Below are 24611 nucleotides of genomic sequence, written 5' to 3' on the forward strand. Positions count from 1 at the left end.
CCCCCCCCCCCCCCGCACACTCAGGACTCAGGTGACCTCACCTGGACTACAGCCTGGGTCTCTCCTGGCTCTGTCAAGCCCTGCAGAGCCTTCATTTCTTCTTTCTTTTGCTTTTCTGCTTCTTTTGTGGCTACTCTTTTCTGGACCTGGTTTAAAAAACATTTTTTTTTCACATTAGAAAAGGTTTTAGAGTAGCTTCAGACACTGGGAGACAATTTATAGCATGTAAATTTGGTGATAAGAATGCAACTTATATTAAAAGTAAATTCTCCAGTAATTTACTAAAAGTTTGTGCATTGCTAGTCCTGCTCTTGCTCTTCCCAGACAGAGCAACGCTGGTCTCGCAGCTCACAGGTGTGGGCAGGCCAGAGCCTTGCTCAGGGACCTGCTTCTGACTGCAGACTGTGCTTCTCCACATGGGGCTCCTTAAGAAAGAGCCTAGACGTTTGTTCACATCTCAGGTAGCACTATACCCTCTCTCCCTTTCCCCTTCCTTCTCCCTCCCTCCCCTCCCCACAGGCCAGCTTGGCCAGGTTTCCAGCAATGTTCTTAGCTCGGCCTCCACGTGCTGAGATCAGGGCATGAGTCAGCATGGCTGCTTTACGTCCGTCACTTCCTAAATGCAGAGTGCAGTCTCATCAGGCTGTGAAGGCCAACTCACCCTCACCTCAGCCTCGGTTGGCCTGCCGTCTATCTTAGCAAACCCCTCAAAAATGGCTTTGTAGAGAAGGTTTCTGCGTGTGGTGCTGTCATCTGGAGGAAGGTGTTCCAGGGTGAGGGCTGGGTGCTGTCTGTACATGTCCAGGATGATTCTGACTGCTGTCTCTCGCACCTCATACACCTTGTGCTCCAGGGCGCTCACTGCAAACTGCAAAGAAAACAGTGTCAGCTCTGCTAATGATTTTCTGAATGAAAAAGTTAACTTCTCTCAGCACAGAAGCGACCTGAGTATGCTGCAAAGACTTGGAAAATAAATATGAGGCCCAGAGGAGACAAGCACGAGGGAGCTGCAGCACAGCCCTGCACTGTCCTGCACACAGTGGGGCCACACCACAGCCCTGCACTGTCCTGCACACAGAGGGGGCCACACCACAGCCCTGCACTGTCCTGCACACAGTGGGGCCACACCACAGCCCTGCACTGCCCTGCACTCAGAGGGGCCCGCACCACAGCCCTGCACTGTCCTGCACACAGAGGGGGGGCGCACCACAGCCCTGCACTGTCCTGCACACAGAGGGGGCCACAGCACAGCCCCGTACTGTCCTGCACACAGCACACTCATGCCTGGTGTTGTGCTTTCCTTTTTCCATGTGGCGGGGATGTAGTGCCAGGATTAGTTGAGATTACAGAAGTGTACAGCCAGTTGTATGTGGTGTTGTGGATCAAACCTGGGTTTTCATGTGTGTCAAGTGAGGACTCGGTCTGCTCCCCGCTGCTGATGGTGACCTGTGCACTCCACCCTCTCACCAGACAGTGTGGACACAGCAGGAAGGTCCTAGCTGCTCCCACAGGCTCACATTCGACAGCCTTGCTCTATACCGCGGCGCTCGGGCCAGTGTCAAGCCGCACGAGGCTGGCTCACCTTCATCACGTTGTCCACGGTGAAGCCTGAGCTCTCAGTGCCCAGGTCTTTCAGCAGCCGGGACAGGAGGTCCACCTGGCTCATTGCCAGGTGAACAGAAGCATTGGCCTTCAGTGGCTGCACCAGGTAAGACGGAATGAGCTGGAGAGACTTCACCTCCTTAAACAAGGCCATTTCCTATAGGACACAGCAGAGTCGTTAACTGCTAGGTAAAAGCTGGGAGTCATTTAGTACAACTTAGCATGACGTCACACTGAACCCCGAAGAGAGCAAACAGGGAAGTGAGGGACAGAGACAAGCCGCAGGCAGGCTATGAATGAGAGCTAGGGATTCTGGGAAAGAATCAGAGAGGGGGAAAACCACAGACCTGAAGCAGAAGAGATCAACAGGAGGGTTAGGAAAACCTTACAGAACACAGTGAGAGCCCCAAGGCTTCCATTCCATTCTTGGTGTTACTCAACTAAGATGGAGACTTGTTCTCAATTTAAAATTTGGAAAGTGATTAAGCTTAGAGCAGGACATTCAGAGTGTCAACCGTTCTTTGTCCAGTATGGTTACTGGTGAAAGAACGCAAGCCCCATCCATTGCTTCAGTTGTTGGGTGACAGGTCTCACTATATAGCCTAGGCATCCTTGAACTTACCACACGGTGTGACATATGGTAACAACCTGTCTTTGTATGTGGGCCATGAGTGATGGCTCAGGAACAAAGGACACAGGCACAGCGAATATGGCCTCTGGGGGTCAGGACAGCAGGTTCCTGAAAGAAGTGGGCCTGAGGGTGGTGACTTTGAAGGTTTATCTATTTTCTATGTGTGGGTGTGTCTATGTGCACTTGTGCTCTGTGTCTGCGTGCCACATGAGTGCAGGTGTCCTTAGCGGCTCCTGCGGAACTGAATCAGGAGGGTGTGGGAAGTCATGCCTGGGTGCTGGGGACCCAGTCATGCCTGGGTGCTGGGGACCCAGTCATGCCTGGGTGTTGGGGACCCAGTGCAGTCCTGGTGACATTTGGCACAAGGTAATCCCGATGGAAGAAGCTTCAGACTACCCAGAAACTAATGGAGACCCGCTCCTGGAGCCCTAGCACAGGAGGCTCAGGCAGGGACAGTGAGTAGAGGGCAGCATGGCTATGACTGAGTGTGGTGGCGCACTCCTGCAGTTCTGGGAGGGCTGAGGAGGGAGGGGCATGGAAGGTGGCCTGGGTTATATGGACAGACCTGGCTCTTAAGGAAAAACAAAAATCAAACCAACTCCCTCACTGACACCTTCCTGCCCCTGTCTTTCAAGGGCTGACACATCTTTAGCAGTGACATCCTGTTCACTTGTTAAGCCTTGTGCTACAAGCACACTGCAGCACTTGTGTTCTGCTTGCTTGCTTTATTTTTTCCTATTTGTTTTCCCAGAACATTAAGTTTCTTAATAAAGCCAGGCCTTAGATTATTTACATTTTGAGAAATGACAAATGTTCCAATACAGATGTATGCACTCACAAAACTTTGCATCAAATTTTAAGGCATTCCTAGATTTTCTCAAGCCTGGATAACAGAGATTAACTAGAGGATCCTGAGTCTGCTGGGTGGTTCACCCCTGTGATCCTGGGTTGGGGAGCCCGAGGCAGGATGCATTAAACCCTGCCTCATACTAAGAAAAAAAAAACAAAACAACCTTCCTGAACTGTTCTTGCTCTCCTCTTCCTTTTGTTAACAGTCCTCTGGGCGACTCTGCCGTACTTATTCTGTGCATGTGTGTGGTGCGAGCATGCTCATGACACCGGGTGAGGGTAGAGGGCAGAGGTTTCCCTCAGTCCGGTGGGTCCACCTCAGTTATTGAACTCAGCCGTCAGTCAGGCTTGGGGGCAGGCACCTTTCGCCCACTGATTCGTCTCACAACCTTTTCTTTTCTTCCTGTGAATGGTGTGCATACATATCTATGCATGTTGGCATGTGTGTACATACATGTTGATGCCCAAGGCTGATTTCAAGGATCTTCCAACATAGCTCTTCCACTTTATTTTGAGGCAGAATCTCATAATCAGACCCAGTGACTGCCGATCTGGCTAGACTTGCTAGGCAGTTTGCTCCATGGATACTATCTGCACCTTCCACGTCTGGGACTAAGGCAAACCACCATGCCTACCTGGTATTAATATGGGTTCTAGGGATCTGAACTGTGAGCTAGCAACGGCTTTAACTGCTGAGCCGTCTGTCTAGCTTTATACATTCCTTATTTCCGTCTCCAATAAGCTGGGTGTGGTATCAAGCCTGCATCTGAGCACTTGGAAAGCTAAGGCAGAAGATCTGAAGTAGCCAGCCTGGAATCTACATGAACTCAGGTCCAGCCAGCATTACAGAATGAGACTCTGTCTCAAAACAACAAAGGCTTTTGTCTACACAGAGCTTGTCCCTCCAGCACTAGGGGAGCATGAGGGCAGGTGTCTGAGGCTTTGCAGTACAGAAGAACCCTGCAAGGCAGAGTCAGACAGCAATAAGACAGTGACAGGGAGTTCTGACCTGGATGAAATTCAAGGCCATGACACGGAGGCGGGCAGAGGAGTCTCCGGTTCTAGCGAGTAGAAGGGGGATAGCTCTCTCCACACAGTGCGTTGTGTCAAGTTTGCTCAGCTTGTGCTTGGGAATATACTGTGTAATTATCATTTTCAGCAATTTCAATGAGGCCTGAAAGACCTGAATAAAATGAGGTAGACAGATCAGCTGTGTGGGGGGAGTTCAAGAGGAAGTCAGCAACAAACGTGAACCTTAGATGATAAACTGCTTCCATGTACAGCAAGCACCTCATGCCCAGAGCCCTGCACCCCACCCGTTCCCTCCGCACTTGACGCTGCCGACCATGTGACAACAGCTCTCCATCCTGAACTAACCCTTGTCCTCAACCTGTCCTGTCTGCAGTGCTCATTCTAAAGCCTTCTCAGAGCTGCAGAATCTAGGTGACTCACGGCCCCTTGAGAAAAGCAAGGAGAGCTGAGTGCTGTCACACCACCTCTCTGCTGAGATTGATGGGAAAACAAGAGGCTGTACAAAGCTGAGGAAGTGCCCAGGCAAGGATGGCCCCCTCCACCTGTCATTCACCCAGCCTCTTGCTGGGACCCCTCGTTCCTGGTTTCACTGAAAGCTAAGTCACAGTTCTATCAGTGACCTGGGGACAGGAGGCTAAGGGACTTACTGAGGTCACAATGTCCTTTATGGCTCTTCTGATGAGAAAGACAGATGCTCTGAGCATGTTCTTCAAATCTTCCTTCTGCGTTCCAACAGGCATCTCCATCAGCTTCTTGTACAACGCCAGCAGTGCATCTTCTCGGCAGGACCACATCTTAGAATAGGCCCCAGCCACCTGCAGGAAACAGCAGGCCTGCTTTAGCTCAGGAGGTGGCCTGTCCAGCACCACACAGACACCCGAGGCTGCCTGTCAGCTCGCATTTTAAGCGCTTTACTAGTAGGGAGCTGTCTGCAGGTGGAGCTGTGTTCATGGGAAATGGAGGCCTGAGACCCTGCACACTGGGAGGACACGGATTCCTGCAAGCTGACCTCCACAGTCAATGGCAGGATATGCATACGATATACACACAGACACAGAGACACACAGATACACACACACACAGAGGCACACAGACATACAGTCTGACACACAGATATACAGACAAACACACACAGACATACAGACTGACATACAGATACACACACACACAGGCACATAGACATACAGACTGACACACAGATACATATGGACAGGCACGCAGACACACAGACTGACACACAGATACACAGACACATACAGACACACAGACTGACACACAGATATACAGACACATACAGACATACAGTCTGACACACAGATACACAGACACATACAGACATACAGACTGACACACAGATACACAGACACATAGACATACAGACTGACACACAGATACACAGACACATACAGACATACAGACTGACACACAGATAGACAAACACACACAGACACACAGACACACAGACACACACGTTAAACAAAGTAAAAACAATCGCAGCTGTCTTCCCTTCTTTCTCTCTGTGTGCTCGGTTTGTGTGTGTGCGCACATGTGCATGCCCTTGTGACTGTGTGCATAACTTGGTTTTCCTTTTTTACCAAGGCTTCTCCTAAGGTGTCGATGGCAGAGCTGGCTTCTCTCAAGGCCTTCTCTGTCAAGGGCTCTGGTTCCCCTGAGACACCCCGTCTCCGGACGTCACTGTCTGCCTCTCTCACTTCTGGCTCTGCGGATGCTTCCCCCAACTGCTTTCTAGTAACAGGCAGAGGCCGTTCATCATAGGGCAGGGCTTCCATCTGTAAGGTAAGCAGAGGTGAGCCAGTGCTGTGAAGCTGAGGCTCTGGGCGGGGGCTGTGCCCAGGACGCCTCCTCCACAGCCTGGTGGGCTGGGATCCTGGGCAAAGAGTCTGAAGTCTGCTAAGTCAGCATCAGGTTAGAATAATTTCTACACATGGATTATAACTGGAAAAATCAGATGAAGCCTTCCCTTCCCATCTACCTCCCATCCGGTTCAGCCGACAGGAAGCCCAGGAGAACGGTCATCCTTATTTCTCAGACTAGTCTGGTGACATTCTTCTACTGTACTAAATATGCTCATTATCTGGAGGGCTCAGAGCCAGCACAGCCCCCTGTGGGGCGATCAGGACCGGGCTTCCTCTGGGGTGCTCCTTGGGCAGCTGCCTCCCCAGTCTTCACTCCTCCAGCACCTGGCTCACCAGCCACCTTTCTGCTGCCCACACAGCAGCGAGGATGGACCTTCTGCCCTCACAGCTGTGTCCCGTCAGAGACAAAGGCACAGAATTTAAAAGGTGAGCACACAGTGGTGAGAGCCGAGAGGGACCCTTCCTGACTGGGTCCTGGAACCTTGACAAGGGTGACAAGTCCTTGACCCTTCCTGAGACAGTAGGTGAATACGCACCTGTGAGAATACATTTCTCCAAGTCTGAAATCACAAGGGCCAACCCTGAGTCAACGTGGATGTCTCAACTAGACTGCAGAGGCACCACCACGCTAAGCCGACACACGAGCACAAGGCCCCTTCTGCTTTGCAACAACATGCTCTGGAAGGCCTGGTGTGGCCAGCCAGCACAGGCATCTCCTGTGTTCTGGCTGCTGTTTCAGAGGCTGGCCACTGTCAGTGATCTTGCTGGTCTGAAGTGAGGACCCCTTGGCAAGATGTTCTCCTCTGGCAGTGGGTAGCCAAGGGAGACAGGAGCTGGAGAGTCAAGTGATATGAAGAACCCAGGCTTCTGATGAGACTTGAGCTCCTGAGTCAAACCCATCCTGGAACCCACAGGACCTGCCATGCTCCTTGTTAGAACCGGCAGTACAGAGTCCTATTTTCTCAGGTTTTCTGTTACAATGCTGTTCTCAAGGCTGTGACCATGGATACATGGTGCTATGTGGAGAGTAGGTATAGCAGGATTTACCCGTTTACTGAGGCAGGATCACTCTATGGCTTAGGACGTCCTGGTACTTGCTTCACAGTCTAAGCTGAACCGATGGCAATCCTGCCTCGGTTCTCTGAGAGCTGCAGGCATGTGTGTCTCACACATGCTCTTACACCTTGAAGCAATACTTGAGGCAGTTGTAAATATCTTCTTTTAGAAAAACCAGGGGTTCAAAAGATAAGACTTTGTGAGGCCACAGATGAAGAACTACAGATGTGCCTCTCAAGGGGTGTGGCCCACAGGCTTCTGCTCCCTCCCCTCTTGTTCTGCTCTAGCCCCTGGTGCAGAGAGGGCTGGCCCTGCAGGAGGCATGCACCGGTGCTGAGATCAGCACCCAGGACAGGACGACCCACACTGTTGATGACTGTCAGGCTGGGGAAGAGTAACTTACATGGCTCCTTGGGGTGGGGCCTGCAGCAGGTGGGGACTGATCTGCTGCCGAATGCTGAGGGGAAGATGCCAAGGGCTTCTCCTGGAGGATGGGGCCAGCAAACGTGTCTTCAGCTACCAGCTCTTCTGTTCGAGGGAGTGAGGACACTACCTTCCAGTGCTGGGGACTGCTGGGAGACGCGAGGGGCTGGAGGGGCAAGGCGAACGGCCTCTGCATCTGGAGGGAAGACGGGACAAAGGGCGTGACTACTGCTGATTATCTGAGCGAAGGAAGACTGTCCTGAGAGGAACCTGGCATACCAGAAGTAAGAACACCTCACGAGTGCATAGTGGGCCACTCTAAGTTCCAGGACCATGACATCTCCTCAGCTGTGCCTGCCACAGTTACAGCGCAGACTACAGAGCAAGGCCACATACCTGACTTAGCATGGCCATGGGTGCCTGTGCAGTGTTGACCAACATCTGTGCTAGAAGCACAATGGGCAAGGCCCTGGGTTAGAACCGGGCCCTGCAGTTAACAGCGGTCAAGTGATTACGCACAATGCAGACAGGCAGAGCTACCTGGCAGGGCTGTCTCAGGTAGCACCCGGGGCTCTCACTGGTCTATGCTTCTACTTGGAAGAAAGGCAGAGACATGCAGCCCATTAGCACCAACCTGAGGCTGGCAGACTAGAGAGTGGGACTGGTGAGATTTGGTAGCCTGTACTCAGCACTGAGCACCCTCTCCCTCACCTGTACTCAGCACTGAGCACCCTCTCCCTCACCTGTACTCAGCACTGAGCACCCCCTCCCTCACCTGTACTCAGCACTGAGCACCCTCTTCCTCATCTGTACTCAGGTCCAAGCACCCCCTCCCTCACCTGTACTCAGCACTGAGCACCCTCTTCCTCATCTGTACTCAGGACCAAGCACCCCCTCCCTCACCTGTACTCAGCACTGAGCACCCTCTCCCTCACATGTACTCAGCACTGAGCATCCCTTCACACGTGCTCAGCACTGAGTACCTCTCCCTCACCTGCCATGTAGTCATCATCTGCCTGCATGAACTGTAAGAGGAGGGACGGTGTGTCTTGCTAGAAGTCTGTCTCCATCCAATTAGACTATTCCATTGCATTTCACATCCACAGGCACATAGTTCAGGTACCACACCCCATACAATATAGAGACCAGTCAGAGGGATCCCGAGGCCTTCACCTTCCTGACTCTGGGCTTTGTGAACTCTGGAAGATCTCATCAGAGCAGAGACCTACTGACTGCTCAAGATATGGGGTACCTGCCTAAGCCTTCAGGGAGCTGAGCACAACCCTGCTCAGCCCTTCCCTCTCTCCCACGTGCCCCCATCCTGTGGCCTGCTCTGACCTCTGGCTCGCCCTGCAGAAGGCCGTGCAGTTCCAGCTGCTCATACACCTGGGCACGGTAGCGAGCCATCTGCTGCTTCTTCTCCTTGGCCAGGTCATAGTCTTCCTTCTCCACCGCACAGCGCTTCTCCACCTCATAGCGCCCCAGGCGCTCACCGACCTGCAGCACACAGCATGGGTATCTGCTCTCGCAGGACACGTGTAGGAGGGGGTCTGCGCTGCGTGCTGTCTCAACACCCGGCACTCAGGAGCCCCCCACGGCCAAAGCCCAACCCCCACAGGAGCAGTCAGCCTCTGGCTCACTGCCCTCCACACTACACTCCCTGCCTGGGACGCTAACTCCATCTCTGCTCCTCAGCACTCAGGAACCCTTCTGCAGAACAGACCCAGCCTAGGCAGATGAGGGCATGTTCTCTGAAGCTGTACCTTCTGCAAGTCAGCGATCGCTTGCTTCAGTTTCTTTGCATGGTCGTAGCGCTCCTTCTTGACAGCTTCCCGTTTCCTTTCATCCAGCCTGCGGATGATCTGGGCAACTTCGGGGTCTTGGTACATGTCAAATGCCAAATCATCAAGTGGAGAGATGTAGTCAGATCTCCTAAGGAGAGAAGATGACTGACTCCTTCTGGTCAGGAGAGCCAAGAACTTATGCTGAACACACATGTGAGAAGGTCAGAAAAGGTCACAGAACTGTTCACAGGGTCTCCCTCGTGAGGGAGACGACTCAAGAGAGGCTGGTCAGGCTGCAGCCTGGGACTCCTGCTCCCAGGGCTTCACTGGGCTGCACGCTAGGCCAGGCCTCAGGCACACTCAGCACCCACGACTTGTCTGTAGTTATCACTGTTTTTCTAAAATTTTACAGCACGGCAGGAAGTACCTTCGTTCTGGGTGAGGAGGTGTCGCAGTAGCATGGGCCTGGCCACACCGCACACGCTCAGGGGACCAGTTTCAGAGTCTTGTATCTGTGACATCAGCTGCATCAAGTTTGACCCAAATGCAAGCTGTGACTTGGGTGGTTTGTATGCAGGTTAAGTTTATATAAATACTATCTGTCACAAAGAGTTTAGCTGGAAAACTTTCATAAGGTCAAGTGGGCCTGGGGTACAGGCTCCTTCCTGCTGTTCCCCACCCTCTCATCAGGCCCCCTGCCTGCCAGCCGTGACTGATACTGTGACCGACAGATGCAGCAGCCTGAGCATCCCTTCCACCAGTAATGTAAGGGCTGACACAGCGCTCATTACATCAACACTGTGCTTGCAAGTCTACACCACTTTGCCAGGATGTCCCAGAAACCAATACAAAGGTTTTATTTTTAAAAACCTCACCAAAAAAAAAAAAAAAAAAAGTCCCGTGGTGCCAGTCAGGAACATGCCCACTCTTAGGCAACACCCCAGGGCCAACCCAGCCCTCACGCAGTGAATCTCAGCACCGATGTTCAGGCGAGCCTCTCACAGTCTCTGTCTTCACAGAGCCCTGGGCCAGGCAGGCCGCACCACTAAAGATGGAAGCTCTGGCAAAGCACACCACAGTGTGCTGTGGCTGCTCTGTGCTTCAGGCTTCAGGGAAGGCAGAAACCAAGGCGTGGCCACCAGGAAGGAGCTGACCAGTGGTGACAGAGGTGACGGTACCCTTGGCTCTGCACACGCCTGAGAGTTAAGGCATGTTGGAAACGTATCACTGTTCTCAGGGACCTTTGCTAACCCTGAGCACACAGAACTGAAGCTCTCTGAAGGGCAGCAGTGTAGGTGTGCAAGAGGCACACTCACTCTAATCTCTGCACGGACACAAGACAACCTGACCAGTGGCTCCTTGCTCTCGCCTGACCTAACCGAAGAGTTGTAAAGTTTCTTGTGGAGGAATGGGGGAGGGATCTTACCCAGCAAAAGTTCCATCTAGGGCAGGGTCCTCAGGATTGTGGGGACTGTGGCCCAGGTAGTGGTCGATCAGCTTTTCCCTAGAGGTCTTTGGGAACAAAATAGCTTCTTAGACTCACTGCAAACAATGGACATGACAAGTCTTAATTTTCTTTTTTTTTTTTGTTTTTGTTTTTTTTTCGAGACAGAGTTTTTTCTGTGTAGCCCTGGCTGTCCTGGAACTTACTCTGTAGACCAGGCTGGCCTCAAACTCAGAAATCCGCCTGCCTCTGCTTCCCAAGTGCTGGGATTAAAGCCGTGTGCCACCACTGCCTGGTGACAAGTCTTAATTTTATAACTGCTTAAAAGAGAGGTGCCAGCAGGGCTCAGTGGTCCTGCCTGGTCCTCTGTACGAGCAGCTAAAATTCTTGAGGAAAATGTCCACTAACCTATCTGACAGCCAATCATAGTTGTATGACGGCTTCTGAATTGATACATTTTGTTATGAGAAATGCATTTTTATTTTTTAGAAAGTAATCGTTCATACTTACAATACTGCTCTCGTCACCCAAATCTGCGGGGTCTCCAATGATGTTTATTGCCACCAAAGCCACCTAAGAAACAGTTACATCATCAGAAGTTAAGTACAAAATGTTTGAGATGCCTTAAGCCCTTCTGCCAACTCTTGCCTCTGGTGTTATCAGGGAGGATGGTGTATCCCCATGTGCACTGGCAGTAAGGTCCACACACTGGAGAGAACTGAGGTGCTCGGGAGAGTCCTGCTGTTCTAAAGCTCTACCAAGTCTCTAGACAATAACCACTAACCTAGAGTTTCATCCGAGTCTCCCCAGCAGCCAGCACTCCAGGATGAGTGTGCGGTCCATACCCACTAACTAAACAGCACGCTTCACCCAGGTGCTGAAGCTCACCTCTCGCCCTTGGTGGAAAAGTCGCTTCTCTTTTCCACCCATCACTGCGGCCCAGGTCCTAATCAGTTCCTACTGGTGGGCACATGCAGATGAGGTGGAAGGAGAAAAACATCAGAAGTGGTCACTGAAGTTTCCCTCGAGGCCATGCTACAGTGGACCTTGAGACGTAGCTGTGTCTCACAGTTCACTTGCCCGACACGACAGAGTGACCTGCTGGCTTGCTCCTGCTCCCCTTGGAGGAGGAGTGAGTGGTATAGATGTGTGTGTGCTCACAAGGTTGTTTTGGACAAACTTGATTTCCTTTTTCAGAGTGGGACAGGGTCCTGGGGACTGAACTCAGGCCCTGAGCATGCTGGATAAGCACTCTATCACGGAGATACATCCGATTTTCCCTATTTCCAATTCATTCATCAAAAAGAAGAAAAAGCAGCAGTGCAGCCTGAGCAGCTGGAGTGGAGTGTCCTGCTGGATCCAGCACTGGCCGGCTGACTTCTATGGGGACTGGCCCCAGGCAGCTCTGAGGCCTCAGCTGTCACGCTGCCAAGGCCACAGGCTGCCAGTCAGTCACATATGCTCTCAGCAAATGAAAACATGAGGGGGAAACAGTCAAGCTACTGCACACGGGTGACATAAAACCTCCTGGAGCCTTTGCACTTTTTTTTTTTTATCTGAGTCTGGTACAGTCACAGAGGCTCTTGTATGCCCTGTAACCATGTACCTAGCATTGCCATATGGGACAGTCTGGGTGCAGAGAGCAACAGCCACCCCTACATCCACTCCTGAGAGCACCTGACAATGCACGAATGACGACACCTGACTCTCTTACAGAGCTGCAGGGTAAGGGAGCAGCGGGCAGGGCATGGGCTGTGCTGTCAGGACAGAGCCTTAAGCACACACACAGATCTCACCTGGTTATATATGTTGTACTTGTTGGCATGGTTTTGGTGAAAGATCAGCTTAAGGAACTGCCCCACAGCATCGACATACACAGACTTGAGTTCCCGGGCTTTGCAGCCTGTCTTTTCATTATCACAGAGAGAGACATAGCTGAAAGGAAAGCCATGGCTGAAGTACTGTTGACAAAGCCACCCCACTCCCACCAAATCCCACAGGGCCTAAAACAAAATTCAGGGACCTTGTAGGCTCCAATTAACACGCTTGAGAAGAGAAAAGATTTCCACCTAAGAAGCAGCCACCACCGACCTCACAGATGCAGACTGTGCCTGCTAAGCACAGGTCACAGAAGGCCAAGAGGCACAGTCCCTGAAGCTGTCACACTCAGGTCCACCACTACACACCCGGAGTTTCATCCTTACCCCAGTCTGCGGAACCGCTCTGCTTGGTACGGCACCAAGTACTCAGGCAAGCTTTCACTGATGTAGAACTCGACTTTACTGGAGATCATGTACTGGTGAGCAAGTAACTGCAGTTTCCTTATTCGACACCGCTCTACCATCTGGAGGACGATTTCTTGTGGAAACTGGCAGAATCTGAAAGCAAACGTGGGTTTGGATTTCCGAGCAAAGCCTGCAGCCTTTCTGTCTGCCTGCTTTCAGGCAGGGGAGTGTAAGGCCCAGCATGGCTGATGTGGAGGAGCCTGTATCTGAATGGAATACTTCCTCCCTTCCAAAACCTGGACCTAAGGCTGGTTGGCTCTGCTGGCCACCTGCAGACCTAACCTCAGGCTGTTAAAGACTAATGGCTGAAATGGAACTTTAAGCTGATAAGACAAATCAACCATTCTCATGACACTATATAAGCAGGCCAGGTAGGGCTAAAGGCTTCCCACAGAAACCTGAGGACTTAAGGGAAGCACCTGCTTGTAGGATACCAGGTGGCAACTTGCAGGAGGTGACTTCTGGATGTGCTCAGGGCTCCAGGGGTGGCTGAGCTGAAGCTTCTAACTTACACAGGACCTACCCACTGCAAGAGCACCACGTAAGACTTGGCTAGAACATTACTTCTGTCAGCAAGGAGCCCACACAGACAGCATGGCCATGACTCAGCAGTACAGTGTGTTGAAAGGACAGTACTGACATACATTAGCTAGCAGGCACTGTGGGCATGTGGAACAAAGGGAGCGCCTTCCTCCACAAGTATCAACATCACTGTGCCTGGTGATCTGTGTGTGTGTTTGTGTGTGTGTGTGTGTGTGTGTGTGTGATGTGTGCGTGCACGTGAGCTTTGCCATTGCTGGCCAGGTCTTTCTTTTCTCCATCCCACTCAGAAACCCTGTAACTGGGTGAGGCTCCTATGAGCTTCTTCAAGAGCGGAGGCACTTCCCCCAACCTGGGGAGCAGTTAGCCTGGACACCACTAGCACATCAGCCGCCTCCAGGACTCTGTTAGCCCTGTGCTCACCTCCTAGTTCTCTGACTTTTACAGTTCAGGGTAATGCTCTCCCATGGAGATCAAGCCTGACATCCTCATCAGATACACTGACAGCGCAGCTTGCTTTTGAAATGCTCAGTGGGTGAAGGTGCCTGCTGCCAGCTCAAGTCTGATCCCTGGGATCTACACGGTAATAAGAAAGACCCGATTCCTACAAGTTGGCCTCTGATCTCCACACACATGACACACATGCAGTTGGCACATGCATGGACAGAGACACAGTAAATGTACAAAATCACCTGGAAACTGAGAATGGTGTGCAGGCTCACACCACCAGCACATGCCATGTTCTACTGGAGTGCCATGCTCTGGAGACTAACTCTGGATCCCAAGGCTCGTGGGAAGACATGGCAGGAACTTACCTCATCCTGTAAGTACCACCTGTGCCCATCCCCTGTGCCCAGCACCCTGAGTGTACTTTCTGTAGCTCATTCTGACAGCACCTTGTCCATTTTGGTGACAGTTCATTTAAAGATATTTTCCCTTGCCTCCTGGCCAGGGGCACATACCCTTTCCTCCGGTATCCTCTGGAAGCATGTTACTAAAATGAATATAGTTATGACAAATACCATGCCAATGGAGTGTGACTGGCATAAGTACCACTACACAGAAAGCCCCAAGTGTCTATTTAAGAACCTTCATGGAGCTGGGCAGTGGTGGCGCACACCTTTAATCCCAGCACTTGGGAGGCAGAGGCAGGCGGATTTCTGAGTTTGAGGCCAGCCTGGTCTACAGAGTGAGTTCCAGGACAGCCAGGGCTACACAGAGAAACCCTGTCTCGAAAAGCCAAAAAAAAAAAAAAAAAAAAAAAAAAACCTTCATGGAATCGTAGGGCAGATGTAGCTACTGTTGGTGATCTCTGCAGGGGGAAACAGAAAACAGAGAGTGGACGCTTCACCTTCCGAAGCTGAAAGGAAACCACTGAACCGGGGGCTTGGGAGGAAAGTGGGTGTGGCTGGGGAGCAGGTGTGGCCCGGCCCAGCCCGGCCGCACCTGCATTGGTAGGTGCAGAGGACTGCATGCGGGGGCAGAGTGCCAAGAAGCTCGGCACCCACAGCCCCAGCAAACGCCTTGCTAGCCTATCAGCTCTAAGTCTCCATCTCTCAGAGCTCGGGCTCGGAGGAGAGGGGGTGCTGCTTACTAGGTCCTCTCAGAAACTCCAAGAGAAAAAATGTACTTTAACTTAATGATTTAACTTAGTCTTCACTGAAACATACCACATAGCTGTCTAGAAATGCATTTCATGCTTTCAGATCAGGAGGTATAAAGCCTACCACGTACTCAGACACAGATGTACTCTTAACCCCGCCCCTCAGCCCAGCCTTACTTTGGTGACCGCCACCCACTGACAGTCGGTGCATGGATCATTAGTTCCCGGGCACTGAAGCCATCTTCATGTCCAGAGGAGCTGACCACTACAAATCCAATCTTGTGGGGCATTCTGCACACACTGGCTGTTCAGAAGAGCAGGGAAGAGTTCTGTGAATGAATCCAACTCAGGGTTAGATGTACTGTTAGTTCATGTCATACAAGGCAAGCCACAGAGTTCTCAGAATTGCCCACCCCTCTGAAAAGGCTAGTGTGTCTACAGAACCTTTTAAATGGATGTTCTAGTTCTACTTAATGTGCCATTTAAGCTATTTTGATTTTCCTGAAAGTCTGACCTGTGCTGCAGGCTGAATTACATCCTTACTGATGACCATACCCTGCCTCTGCTGCATGTGATTATGACATAACTAGGCTCTCTGCAGATGTGATCACATTAATGGCGCCCTATTGGGGGGAACCCAATGTGGCTGGTGTACTTTAAGAAGAGGAAAAGGATCTGAGGGTGGGTATCACAGAGGAATAGTGCTTGCCTATCATACAGAAGACAAAGTGTGGGCTTCTCCAGAAACACGCATGCATACACATGCTCACACACTTGCACACACACCAAACGACCCTCCAATAAACACATACAGACCCCATACAACCCTTCAATAAACACACACAAGAAGTGGAGGCACAGACACACATAGGGTAGATGCCACATACAGACTGAGACTGGAGCCATCAGAAGCTAGAAAAGGCAGAGGACCCAGACCTCGGAGGTGCATGGCTCTGTGGCCACTTTGATGCTGGTCACCTAGCTCTGAAATGCACTTCTGTTGTCTACGGTATCCAATTTGTGATACTCTCATGGCAACACCAAAGCTTCTGGCAGGTTACAAGTGTCTTTCTGCATGATGGAGGAAACTAACAACTGGTAATGCACAGGAAGGAACTAACTGTTAGTAACTAATTGTTAGTGTAGCAAGAGCTGCCTAGTGTCAGCTTGTAGCCCTAGGGAAAGCAGTGTATACAAATGCAACAGGGCAGACGTGAGCACAGTTGGGCTGAGAGCCTGACTCAGGACATTTCAAAGTGTAACCCATGAATAAGCTGGATGGGGATCATCTGCTGGCCCCCAGATCCGAAGACTATGTGGAAAAGGGGACCACCCAGAGAAGCTCAATGTAGCATCTTGCTGGGTCACCTCCCCTCCCCTTGGAAGAACACAGGAAGTTGTCAGTCCCCCACCCCCCCGGAACCTGGAAAATCAAGTGGGGCAAGGATGGCTCTGGCCACAAGACAAGACTTTTGGCGTTGGCTCTCAGTGGAGACATGGGGACAGGAAGCAGGGGCAGCCCCCCCTCCCCATCCCCCAGTCCTAGTAAAGAAAGGGAAGCACTGCTTATTCTAATACAGAGTCTCCTGGAAGCTAAGTTGCCAAGATGAGGGGAGATATGGCGAAGCTTGAGGGAGCTTGAGGGGAACAACTGGCTGGACAATCCTTTCAATGCGACCTTGCAGGGAACAGACCTGTGTCCCAGTTCGCCCCTGTCATTTGGAGGATGTGATGCTGTCTGGCACCCTGCTCTCCACGCTGGAAAACAGCAGAGAGTGAGCTTGGCTGTGGTGACTCTGCATTTCCCGCCAACCCTGGCTGGAGCCTGCTGGCACTTTCCTAGGCTTGGATGGTCCATGAATCCCACACCCCTGCACAGTGAAGTTTATGAACAGGAACATACGTATGTGTTGCCCAGAAGAAGATGGTGACTATCTAGAGATTTCTCCCCAGAGACACAACTAACACTAGAGTCCAGAGCTGCTGAGGCCACCAGCAGAGGAGGGCCTGCCCAAGTGGAGCTAACCTTGCGGCAGCACTGCCAGAAAGCAACAAACACACTGGCCCTCGGATGTGATCATACTGAGAGCCTAAAGTGCTCATGGCCCCTTGGTTACTTCTGAGTTACTAAGCCATAGTGCTGAGGTAAATCGTCAGAAGAAAAACCGCTCCTCCTAACACAGAACAAAGGAATCCACTGGAAGTTTCAACACTGAAATATTCTACGGGCTCTAACATCCAAACCATCCCACAGGTAATCTGGCTGGGATGGGAACATGCTCAATGTGTAATCTACACCTTCCTCTTACTTCCACTGGATTTGAAAAGGCCTATTTCAATAACCAATGCCCGTCTGAGGGTTGCTAGTGCTTTTGGAATATACATACTAAATTATTAAGAGTTAGAATGGCAAGTCACTGTTAAAGATGCTACTCTGAGTTCCCTGTGGCCATTACATCAGAGTGGAGAAAACTGCCCAGAAAACTGTTAGGAGCAGTAATAAGCATGGCTGGGTGACTTAACAGCACACTTCTTCTTTGAGTTGTGAGACCATACTCCTAGCTCATTCAGGTTCTGAACCCGGAGCTAACTTCACTCAACCGCCATCCTCCCCTTTAACACCTGAGGGCAGCACGATGTGAAGGCTTACTGGATTCCACTCTTCTTCCTTATCCATACTCCAGATGGGTGCAATAGCCTGTTCCACCTATGGCTCCTGCCAGACATACATTCTTTAAATACAACATCAGTCACCTCTCTCCAGGTCTTAATTCCAAAACCCCAGGCAGCCCCAATCTAGGAGTTAAAGTGCTAACCCTGTCCTGACACTTTGTTTCCCCTTTCTCAACTCTTATCTTGGATTATTTTTGTTTTTGTTTTTATTTTGGGGGCAGAGTCCCTTATTTAGCCCTGACTGGCCTAGAACTCACAGAGACTCTGCCTAGGCATCTCAAGTACTAGGATTAAAGGTATGTGACACTGTGCCCGTTTATGACTTAAATTTTAGAGAATAGCCAAATCTAACGAAATTCTCCAATGCCTTGACCAGACCATTTTCAAGACCCTGTGTCAGGTGTGGTAGCACACACCTTTGATCTCAGCACTTTGAGGATTTCTGAGTTTGAGGTCAGCATGGTCTATACGTTCGAGGGCTACACAGTGAGACAATCTCAAAAAAAAAAAAAAAAAGGAGGCCTGTCTACCTTGTGCTCATCTGGGTCTGTCTCTGTGGTGCATGGAGATTTACAAACAGAATGTTAAGGGCAGATACAAGTGTATCCCCAATAAAATCAAAACAAATTACTGGCACTGAAGATGTCTGCAGGAGGGCTGTGGGGGCAGTGTGGCCTAAACACCGGGACCTCAATAAGGACATCTGCAAAAACATTCATTTTCAGACGATGCACTCACTGCAGGAGATCTTCCACCTCCTGTTCCTTCTCTCCGCACAAAGCCCACCACAGATACTTCTGGATCTGTGCCATAGCCTGGTCCACCTATGCTCCTGCCAGACAAATACTCTTTAAATCCAACTTCAGTCACTTTTGTTACTAGCTAGTCACCAGAGGCCAGTGGAGTTCCAGCTGCCCCTAGGGCAGCCACAACCAGCAGTGTCAAGTGACATTTACCCTAGCATTGCTTATAAATTAAGCCCCAAATCTTCTATTTTTGGTTGTGAGCTTACTCTGTCATCTTTCCAGACCTTAGCCCAAACTCAATGTAGCAACTTCCAAACATTTTGTTACAAGGATACGAAAAGTGTTTCCAGTTTTCTTTTCAAGAAAAAGTAAATGTTACAATATTAACTAATGATCTGAGACCAATTAATTTTAAGGACTGAGAGTGCTTTAGAGAATCTTAAAGCTTAAAAAGCATGACAAGTCAAATCCAGCGAACAAATAAAACCCCAAAACAACATGGATCGAAGTATAGCCTACCTGGAGTCAGAGCTACAAGTCTTTAGTCTCGTGGCAATTGGTCCTGTTCAGTAACGCATGCAGAAGAGGACAAGACGGGTCTCGAACCCTATTCCAGACACTAAAGCTAAGATGCGCTGCTGGGAGGCCTGGAGCAGGCGGCACTGGCCGCGTCCCTCCAAGGCCAGGCCAGGTGTCAGGGAGCCTCCGCCCCGGGTGCCTGCTGAAGATCGAGGCCGCGCGGGGTCACAGAGCGCCGCGGAGACGAGCAGGCGGGCCGCTGCGATGTCGGCCTCCGCTACCTTCGGAGGGGTCTCGGTCCAGCCGCCCCCACCCCGGGCCTCTGAGGCGAGGGCAGCAGAAGAGCAGCCCGGGCTGCCTCTGCCCAAGGCCCGGGCCGCAGCTGCGCTCCCATGGCAACCAGGCCGGCCCGCGCTGTACGCCTGCGCGTCCGCCCGCCAGCGCCTGCGTGCGCATCCAGGCCTCGCGGATTCCGGCTGGGGACAGGTCCTGTAGACGGACGTTTCCGGTTGCACCTACCTATATAGAGAAAAGGGTTCCGGGCCGCGCCTACGCACCACAGTTCCGGGAAGGAACGTTGCAAGGGTCAGTTCCCCCGGTCCAGTGCAACCAGAATCCGCTACCGCAGCCCTGCGATGTGCGCGGTGCTCCGCCAACCCAAATGCGTCAAGTTGCGAGCCCTACACAGCTCGTCCAAGTTCGGTGTGGCAGCTCGGAGCTGCCAGGAACTGCTGCGGAAAGGCTGCGTCCGCTTCCAGGTGGGTCCGGCATTGAGGGCGAGAGCTGCAGTGCGGGGACCCTGGCTTCCACCCCTACGGTTTCCATCCCCCTGCATGGGCTTGGATCGGCCCTGGGCTTTTGCAGTACCCTGAGCTGGCTGTCTGGAAGCCGGGACTGTTGTGGGACAAGCTGATCTTCTTGTCCTCCAGCTACCGGTGCCCGGCTCCCGGCTGTGCCTGTACGAAGATGGCACGGAGGTGACCGACGACTGTTTCCCGGGCCTTCCCAACGACGCTGAGCTCCTATTGCTCACCCCTGGTGAGACCTGGCACGGCTGTGAGTAGGAATACTTTGGAGATGGGAGGGTCCTACACGGTTTAAGGCCGCGTCTAGGAGCCCAGGCAGGAACCTTAGGATATCAGGTCAGGGGCGCTGAATGCCAGAAGCTTTTGTTGAAGAACTCTGTTTTTAATTTTGAAACTGGCAAGGGGGTAAGAGACTGGATTGAGACTGGGGAAGGTGCTGCTTTGCCGTGCTGGGCTGGGCAGAGCAGGGCAGGGGAGGGCAGAGCAGGGCCCCGTTCACCCTTGCTTAGAGCTATTCACCTACAGGTGAGTGGTGAAATGCTCACAGGTATCATGGTTTTCATTCAGGCTATTCTAGGTAGGTCTGATGACAGCTTATTGTGGTCTTAATATGAATTTCCCTGGTGGCTAATGGGATTAATCAGGTATCATCTTCCTATGTTCTTATTTGCTGCCTGCAGACACTCTTCAGTGAAGTGATTCTTCATATCTTTTGTGTTTCTTAGTTGGATTTGTAAAGGCTGTTCAAGTATTTACCCTGCCCCCAGAATATCCTGGTTATGAGTTCGATGTAAGATAATGTGGTTTTCAAATATCTCCTGTTGTGTAGCTTTTCATTCTCTTTATTGGAACTGAGCTCCAACTACGGAGCAAACTGGCCTTGCTCTTTTCACGCTCTGTACTAGAGCAAGGGAAAGGGGGAGGACAAGGTTGCATGTTACCGAGGCTGGCCTGTAGCTAAGGCTGGCCTAAAACTTCTGATTCTTCTGGCTCTACTTCCCACCTGCTCACATTCCAAGCATGTGTCCCCCAAAGCCAGCTTCCAAAGTTCTGACCTTGTTACATCTAGATTATCACTTCACTGTGCATTTACAATGACCAGGAACCTCTTGTCAAGTCCTGGCTGCCTGAGGTTTCCTCCTGCATTTTCTGCATCCGTTGGTATCACACGACCTGACTTCTTCAGCTTGTTAACAACACAGTGGATCTCACTGAGTTCTGATTACAAACCAGACTTGCAGCCTCATTTGTCTGTGGTCTGTGCTTTTTAAGTGTTACTGAATTCTGTTTGTTCCTGTTTGGTTAAGATCCTCAGTGGAATGCACTTGGTGTTTAGCTTGCTGGGAAAGCTCACTGGAGGCACTTGTGCAGAGACTCCAAGGGAAAGTATAGAGAACGTTTGGGAGGTCTGAAAACAGGGTCTAAGGAGATAGCCAAAGGAGGTGACTTAGTGTGGAGGAGAGAAGGCCAGAAGACCAAGTATGCTGCTTTTCTAGGATACTACAACCCTCAGTGGAGGTCACTCCAGTGGAAGTGTCAGGCCAGGGAAAGGGTTGGTAGCACCAGAGTCCTGACATCTGGCAGTCTCTGGACTGAGTGGAGCCAGAGCAGCATCAATGTGTTTTTGTTTGTCTCCTGGTGGTGGCAGATGTGAGTGACATCACACGTTTCCTCAGTGTGTTTAATGAGCCACATGCTGGGGTCATCCAGGCTGCACGACAGCTGCTGTCAGATGAGCAGGCCCCACTGAGGCAGAAGCTGCTGGCTGACCTTCTGCATCATGTGAGCCAGAACATTACTGCAGAGACCCGGGAGCAGGACCCATCCTGGTTTGAAGGTATGTGGACTGGGATGACTGTGGTGGCCAGGGTGTCTGGGGCAGGCAGAGAAGTGCCTCTTTGGAGCAGAGAGGCTCAGGGAGATCTCTGTCTATTTCAGATCCCAGTGCTTTGCAACCAAGGGTAGACTGGCCTTTGGAGTGAGTGATAACAAAAGGTGTGCATGGGAAGTTATCCAGCCAGGACTCATGGGTTGAGTCAGTGTCCTGGGCAGTCTGGAAATACATGGCACATAGACTTTACCACCTTACCATTTGAGGGAGGGGAGAGATAGTGGGGGAGGAAAAAGAGGGGGGGGGGAGAGAAAAGAAAGACAGGAGAGAGAGAAGAGAAAGGCAGGAGAGAGGAGAGAGGAGAGATGAAAGAGGAGAGAGGAGAGACAGAGGAGAGAGGAAGGAGAGAGAGGGGACAGAGGAGAGAGAGGAGAGGGAGAGGGGAGAGAGAGACAGGAGAAAGGAAAGAGGAGGGAGAGAAAGAGAGAGAGAGAGAGAGAGAGAGAGAGAGAGGGTTAGTTAGTTAAAGGATAACTGAGTAACGTTCTCAAGAATACCATTCATCTCCCTCAGATAGGGTCTCACTGGCTAGGGCCTATCGATTAGGCTAGACAGACTGGCCAGCAAACTTCCGGGATCTCTCCTATGTACTCCATATCATCCCTAGGGCATTTAAGGTACCTGATGCATTATAATCCTGGGAAAGTAGTAGTTGACTGGTCCCCAAGGAATAATGACGGGGAAAAAAAAAACAGTCTTGGGAGATGGCTCAGTGGCAGTACCTCCTGCTTAAGCATGAGTTTCGATCCCCAGCCCCCATGTAAAATCCAGGAGTGTGGTGCATGTCTAACCTCAGTATTGGGTACAGTCAGGCAGATGCCTAGGGTTTGCTGCTTAGCCAGTATAGCTCAGACAGTGAGCTTCAGGCTTAGTGAGAGACCCTGTCTCAGTCAGTAAGGGTGAGGAGGCATAGAGGAAGACACTCAGTGGTGACCTCCGCCCTTTGTGTGTGCATGCACGGATGCGCACACATATGCGCACACTCATGTACACCACATGCACACACACACAAACTTAAATCCTTTAAAACAGAGGGCAATCTCCATACTTAGTTCATATAGGATCGGTGGCGTGTGCCACCACACCTAGCCAGATGTAGATTTTTAAATGGTTAAGGTCTACAGTTGAGTGAATCTGCGGTACAGCAGATGAGGGTGCAGTTCGAGGTGCTCAGCGTGTTCCAGCACCTCTACCTTGTTCTGTCACCGTGACCTGCATTTGCTCTCAGGCCCATTTTATCTCCCACAGCCCGAGCTCTGTGGCTCTGCTGCCCAACCTCTCCCTCTCCAGTCTCCAGCTCTATAAATGGGACACCTCCACATGTTAGGCGCCACCTCCTGAGAGTAGAATTGTACAGTGTTTGTCCCGCCTGTGCGACTGTGGGTAGCCAGCGTCAGAGCGCTCTTCCTTTTTAATAATATCATCCTGTTGTACAGATGGGGCACTTTTGTCCATTTACCTGCGGGTGGGCACTTGGGATGTTCAGTCCAGATGGGTCTAACTTTGAGTAACTAAAAGTCTGAGGGTTCGAGGGCCAGCCAAGCGGAAACTTCTTGTCAGTGATTGAGATGCCTCATAAGCAGCTCCCCCAAATGGGGATCGTTCACACCACTTTCAGGTATCTCTGTGGGTGACGCAGCCCCCGGGACCCTCCTCCGCCCCTTCCTGGTTTGCTTGGCTCCTGAGCTGTGTGGGATGCAAACCAAGAGAGAGGCCGTGGTCTGCCTGTGGATTCCAGGACGCCATCTTTCTTGCAGGTTTGGAGTCTCGATTCAGAAATAAGTCTGGCTACCTGAGATACAGCTGTGAGAGCCGGATCCGGGGTTACCTGAGAGAGGTAAGGCCACGCTCAGGTCATGCTGTGAGCACTCAGCGGAGGGTGAGGATCTGTTGGTGGGGTTGTCACCCCTCTGCTGATGTATGTCTGTAAGGTTGCTACTAAGTCAGCAGAAGGCATGTGCACCTCAGAGAGGCGAGACCTTCCTGTCCCATGCATCCAGTCTCTTCTGTACTTTAGCCTCTGACACCGTTGTCCAGCAGGCATTAGAACCTTTCTGGGCTGTGCCCTTTGGTTAGGGTCAGAGGCCTCAGCCTCAGCTCTTACTCACCTTGTTTGGCAGAGCATGTGAGGTGCCCGTCACTAGGGAATGGTTCATCAGGTGAGCATTTGGGCCTTTCTGCACTGGGTTCTTCATGACTTCCTTCATCTAGATAGGGTCACATGACTCCCTTCATCTAGATAGGGTGAGCAGTTTGGGTGTCTTGGGGACAGTGGCTTGGTTCTTGGGGACCTTTTTCTCCTTTCTCTCCTTGTGGGCATATTTATCAACAGAAGCTTGGGTAACTGCACAGTAATTGGACAGCGCCATAGGCCTAGGGCCTCTCCATCTGTCTGTCTTTTATACTGTGTCACCCTTGAGCATCTTGGCTGAAAGTAGATCGTTAGGCTGCATTCTTCCTTCAGGCACACCCTCCACCAAGTCTTCTGACCCTGCTGTATAGCTTGAGCTAAGTGTTAGTGTCTGTGGGGAAAACCTGACCTGTGCATGTGTTCACAGAGGCCCCTGCTGTGTTGAAACTCCCTCCATTTCTCGTGGGTGTGGAGGACCTGCCTGATGAGCTGGCCTCAAGCCCTGATCACCTTGGTTCTCACTGAGGCCACTGCCTGCCTGCACTGGGCCTGCTGGGCTCTCAGGCTGTGTGTGCACTGGGTCTGCTGGGCTCTCAGGCTGTGTGTGCACTGGGCCTGCTGGGATCTCAGGATGTGTCAGCACTGGGCCTGCTGGGCTCTCAGGATGTATCAGCACTGGGCCTGCTGGGCTCTCAGGCTGTGTCTGCACTGGGCCTGCT

General features: G+C 51.5%; 2 protein-coding genes across 5 annotated transcripts in view; one reads left to right on the forward strand and one right to left on the reverse strand.

Moving 5' to 3' along the window:
- Cep104 (centrosomal protein 104) overlaps positions 1-19232 on the reverse strand; it is a 32750-nt gene extending 13518 nt beyond the window's left edge. The window contains exons 1-15 of one of the 3 annotated variants that reach the window (XM_028757838.1): positions 19065-19232; positions 15304-15426; positions 12903-13076; positions 12495-12633; positions 11209-11271; positions 10681-10766; positions 9234-9402; positions 8809-8967; positions 7451-7666; positions 5710-5904; positions 4762-4929; positions 4092-4265; positions 1583-1759; positions 662-868; positions 42-146 (exon numbers count right to left, since the gene is read on the reverse strand). In XM_028757838.1, coding sequence (XP_028613671.1) covers positions 42-146; positions 662-868; positions 1583-1759; positions 4092-4265; positions 4762-4929; positions 5710-5904; positions 7451-7666; positions 8809-8967; positions 9234-9402; positions 10681-10766; positions 11209-11271; positions 12495-12633; positions 12903-13076; positions 15304-15416 — 2145 coding nt within the window. In that variant the 5' untranslated portion in view covers positions 15417-15426; positions 19065-19232. Of the gene's footprint in view, positions 1-41; positions 147-661; positions 869-1582; positions 1760-4091; positions 4266-4761; positions 4930-5709; positions 5905-7450; positions 7667-8808; positions 8968-9233; positions 9403-10680; positions 10767-11208; positions 11272-12494; positions 12634-12902; positions 13077-15303; positions 15456-19064 lie in introns of all 3 variants that reach the window. The other 2 variants (XM_028757837.1, XM_028757836.1) reach the window with 2 other exon arrangements.
- Positions 19233-19605: 373 nt separating this feature from the next.
- Positions 19606-24611, forward strand: part of Dffb (DNA fragmentation factor subunit beta) — a 12644-nt gene continuing 7638 nt past the window's right edge. The window contains exons 1-4 of one of the 2 annotated variants that reach the window (XM_028757996.1): positions 19606-19822; positions 19994-20120; positions 21519-21707; positions 23519-23598. In XM_028757996.1, the coding sequence (XP_028613829.1) occupies positions 19700-19822; positions 19994-20120; positions 21519-21707; positions 23519-23598 (519 nt within the window). In that variant the 5' untranslated portion in view covers positions 19606-19699. The remainder of the gene's footprint in view (positions 19823-19993; positions 20121-21518; positions 21708-23518; positions 23599-24611) is intronic. The other variant, XM_028757997.1, reaches the window with a different exon arrangement.

This window comes from Grammomys surdaster, unplaced genomic scaffold (assembly GCF_004785775.1).
Source record: "Grammomys surdaster isolate TR1022 unplaced genomic scaffold, NIH_TR_1.0 126185, whole genome shotgun sequence".
Taxonomy (NCBI): domain Eukaryota; kingdom Metazoa; phylum Chordata; class Mammalia; order Rodentia; family Muridae; genus Grammomys; species Grammomys surdaster.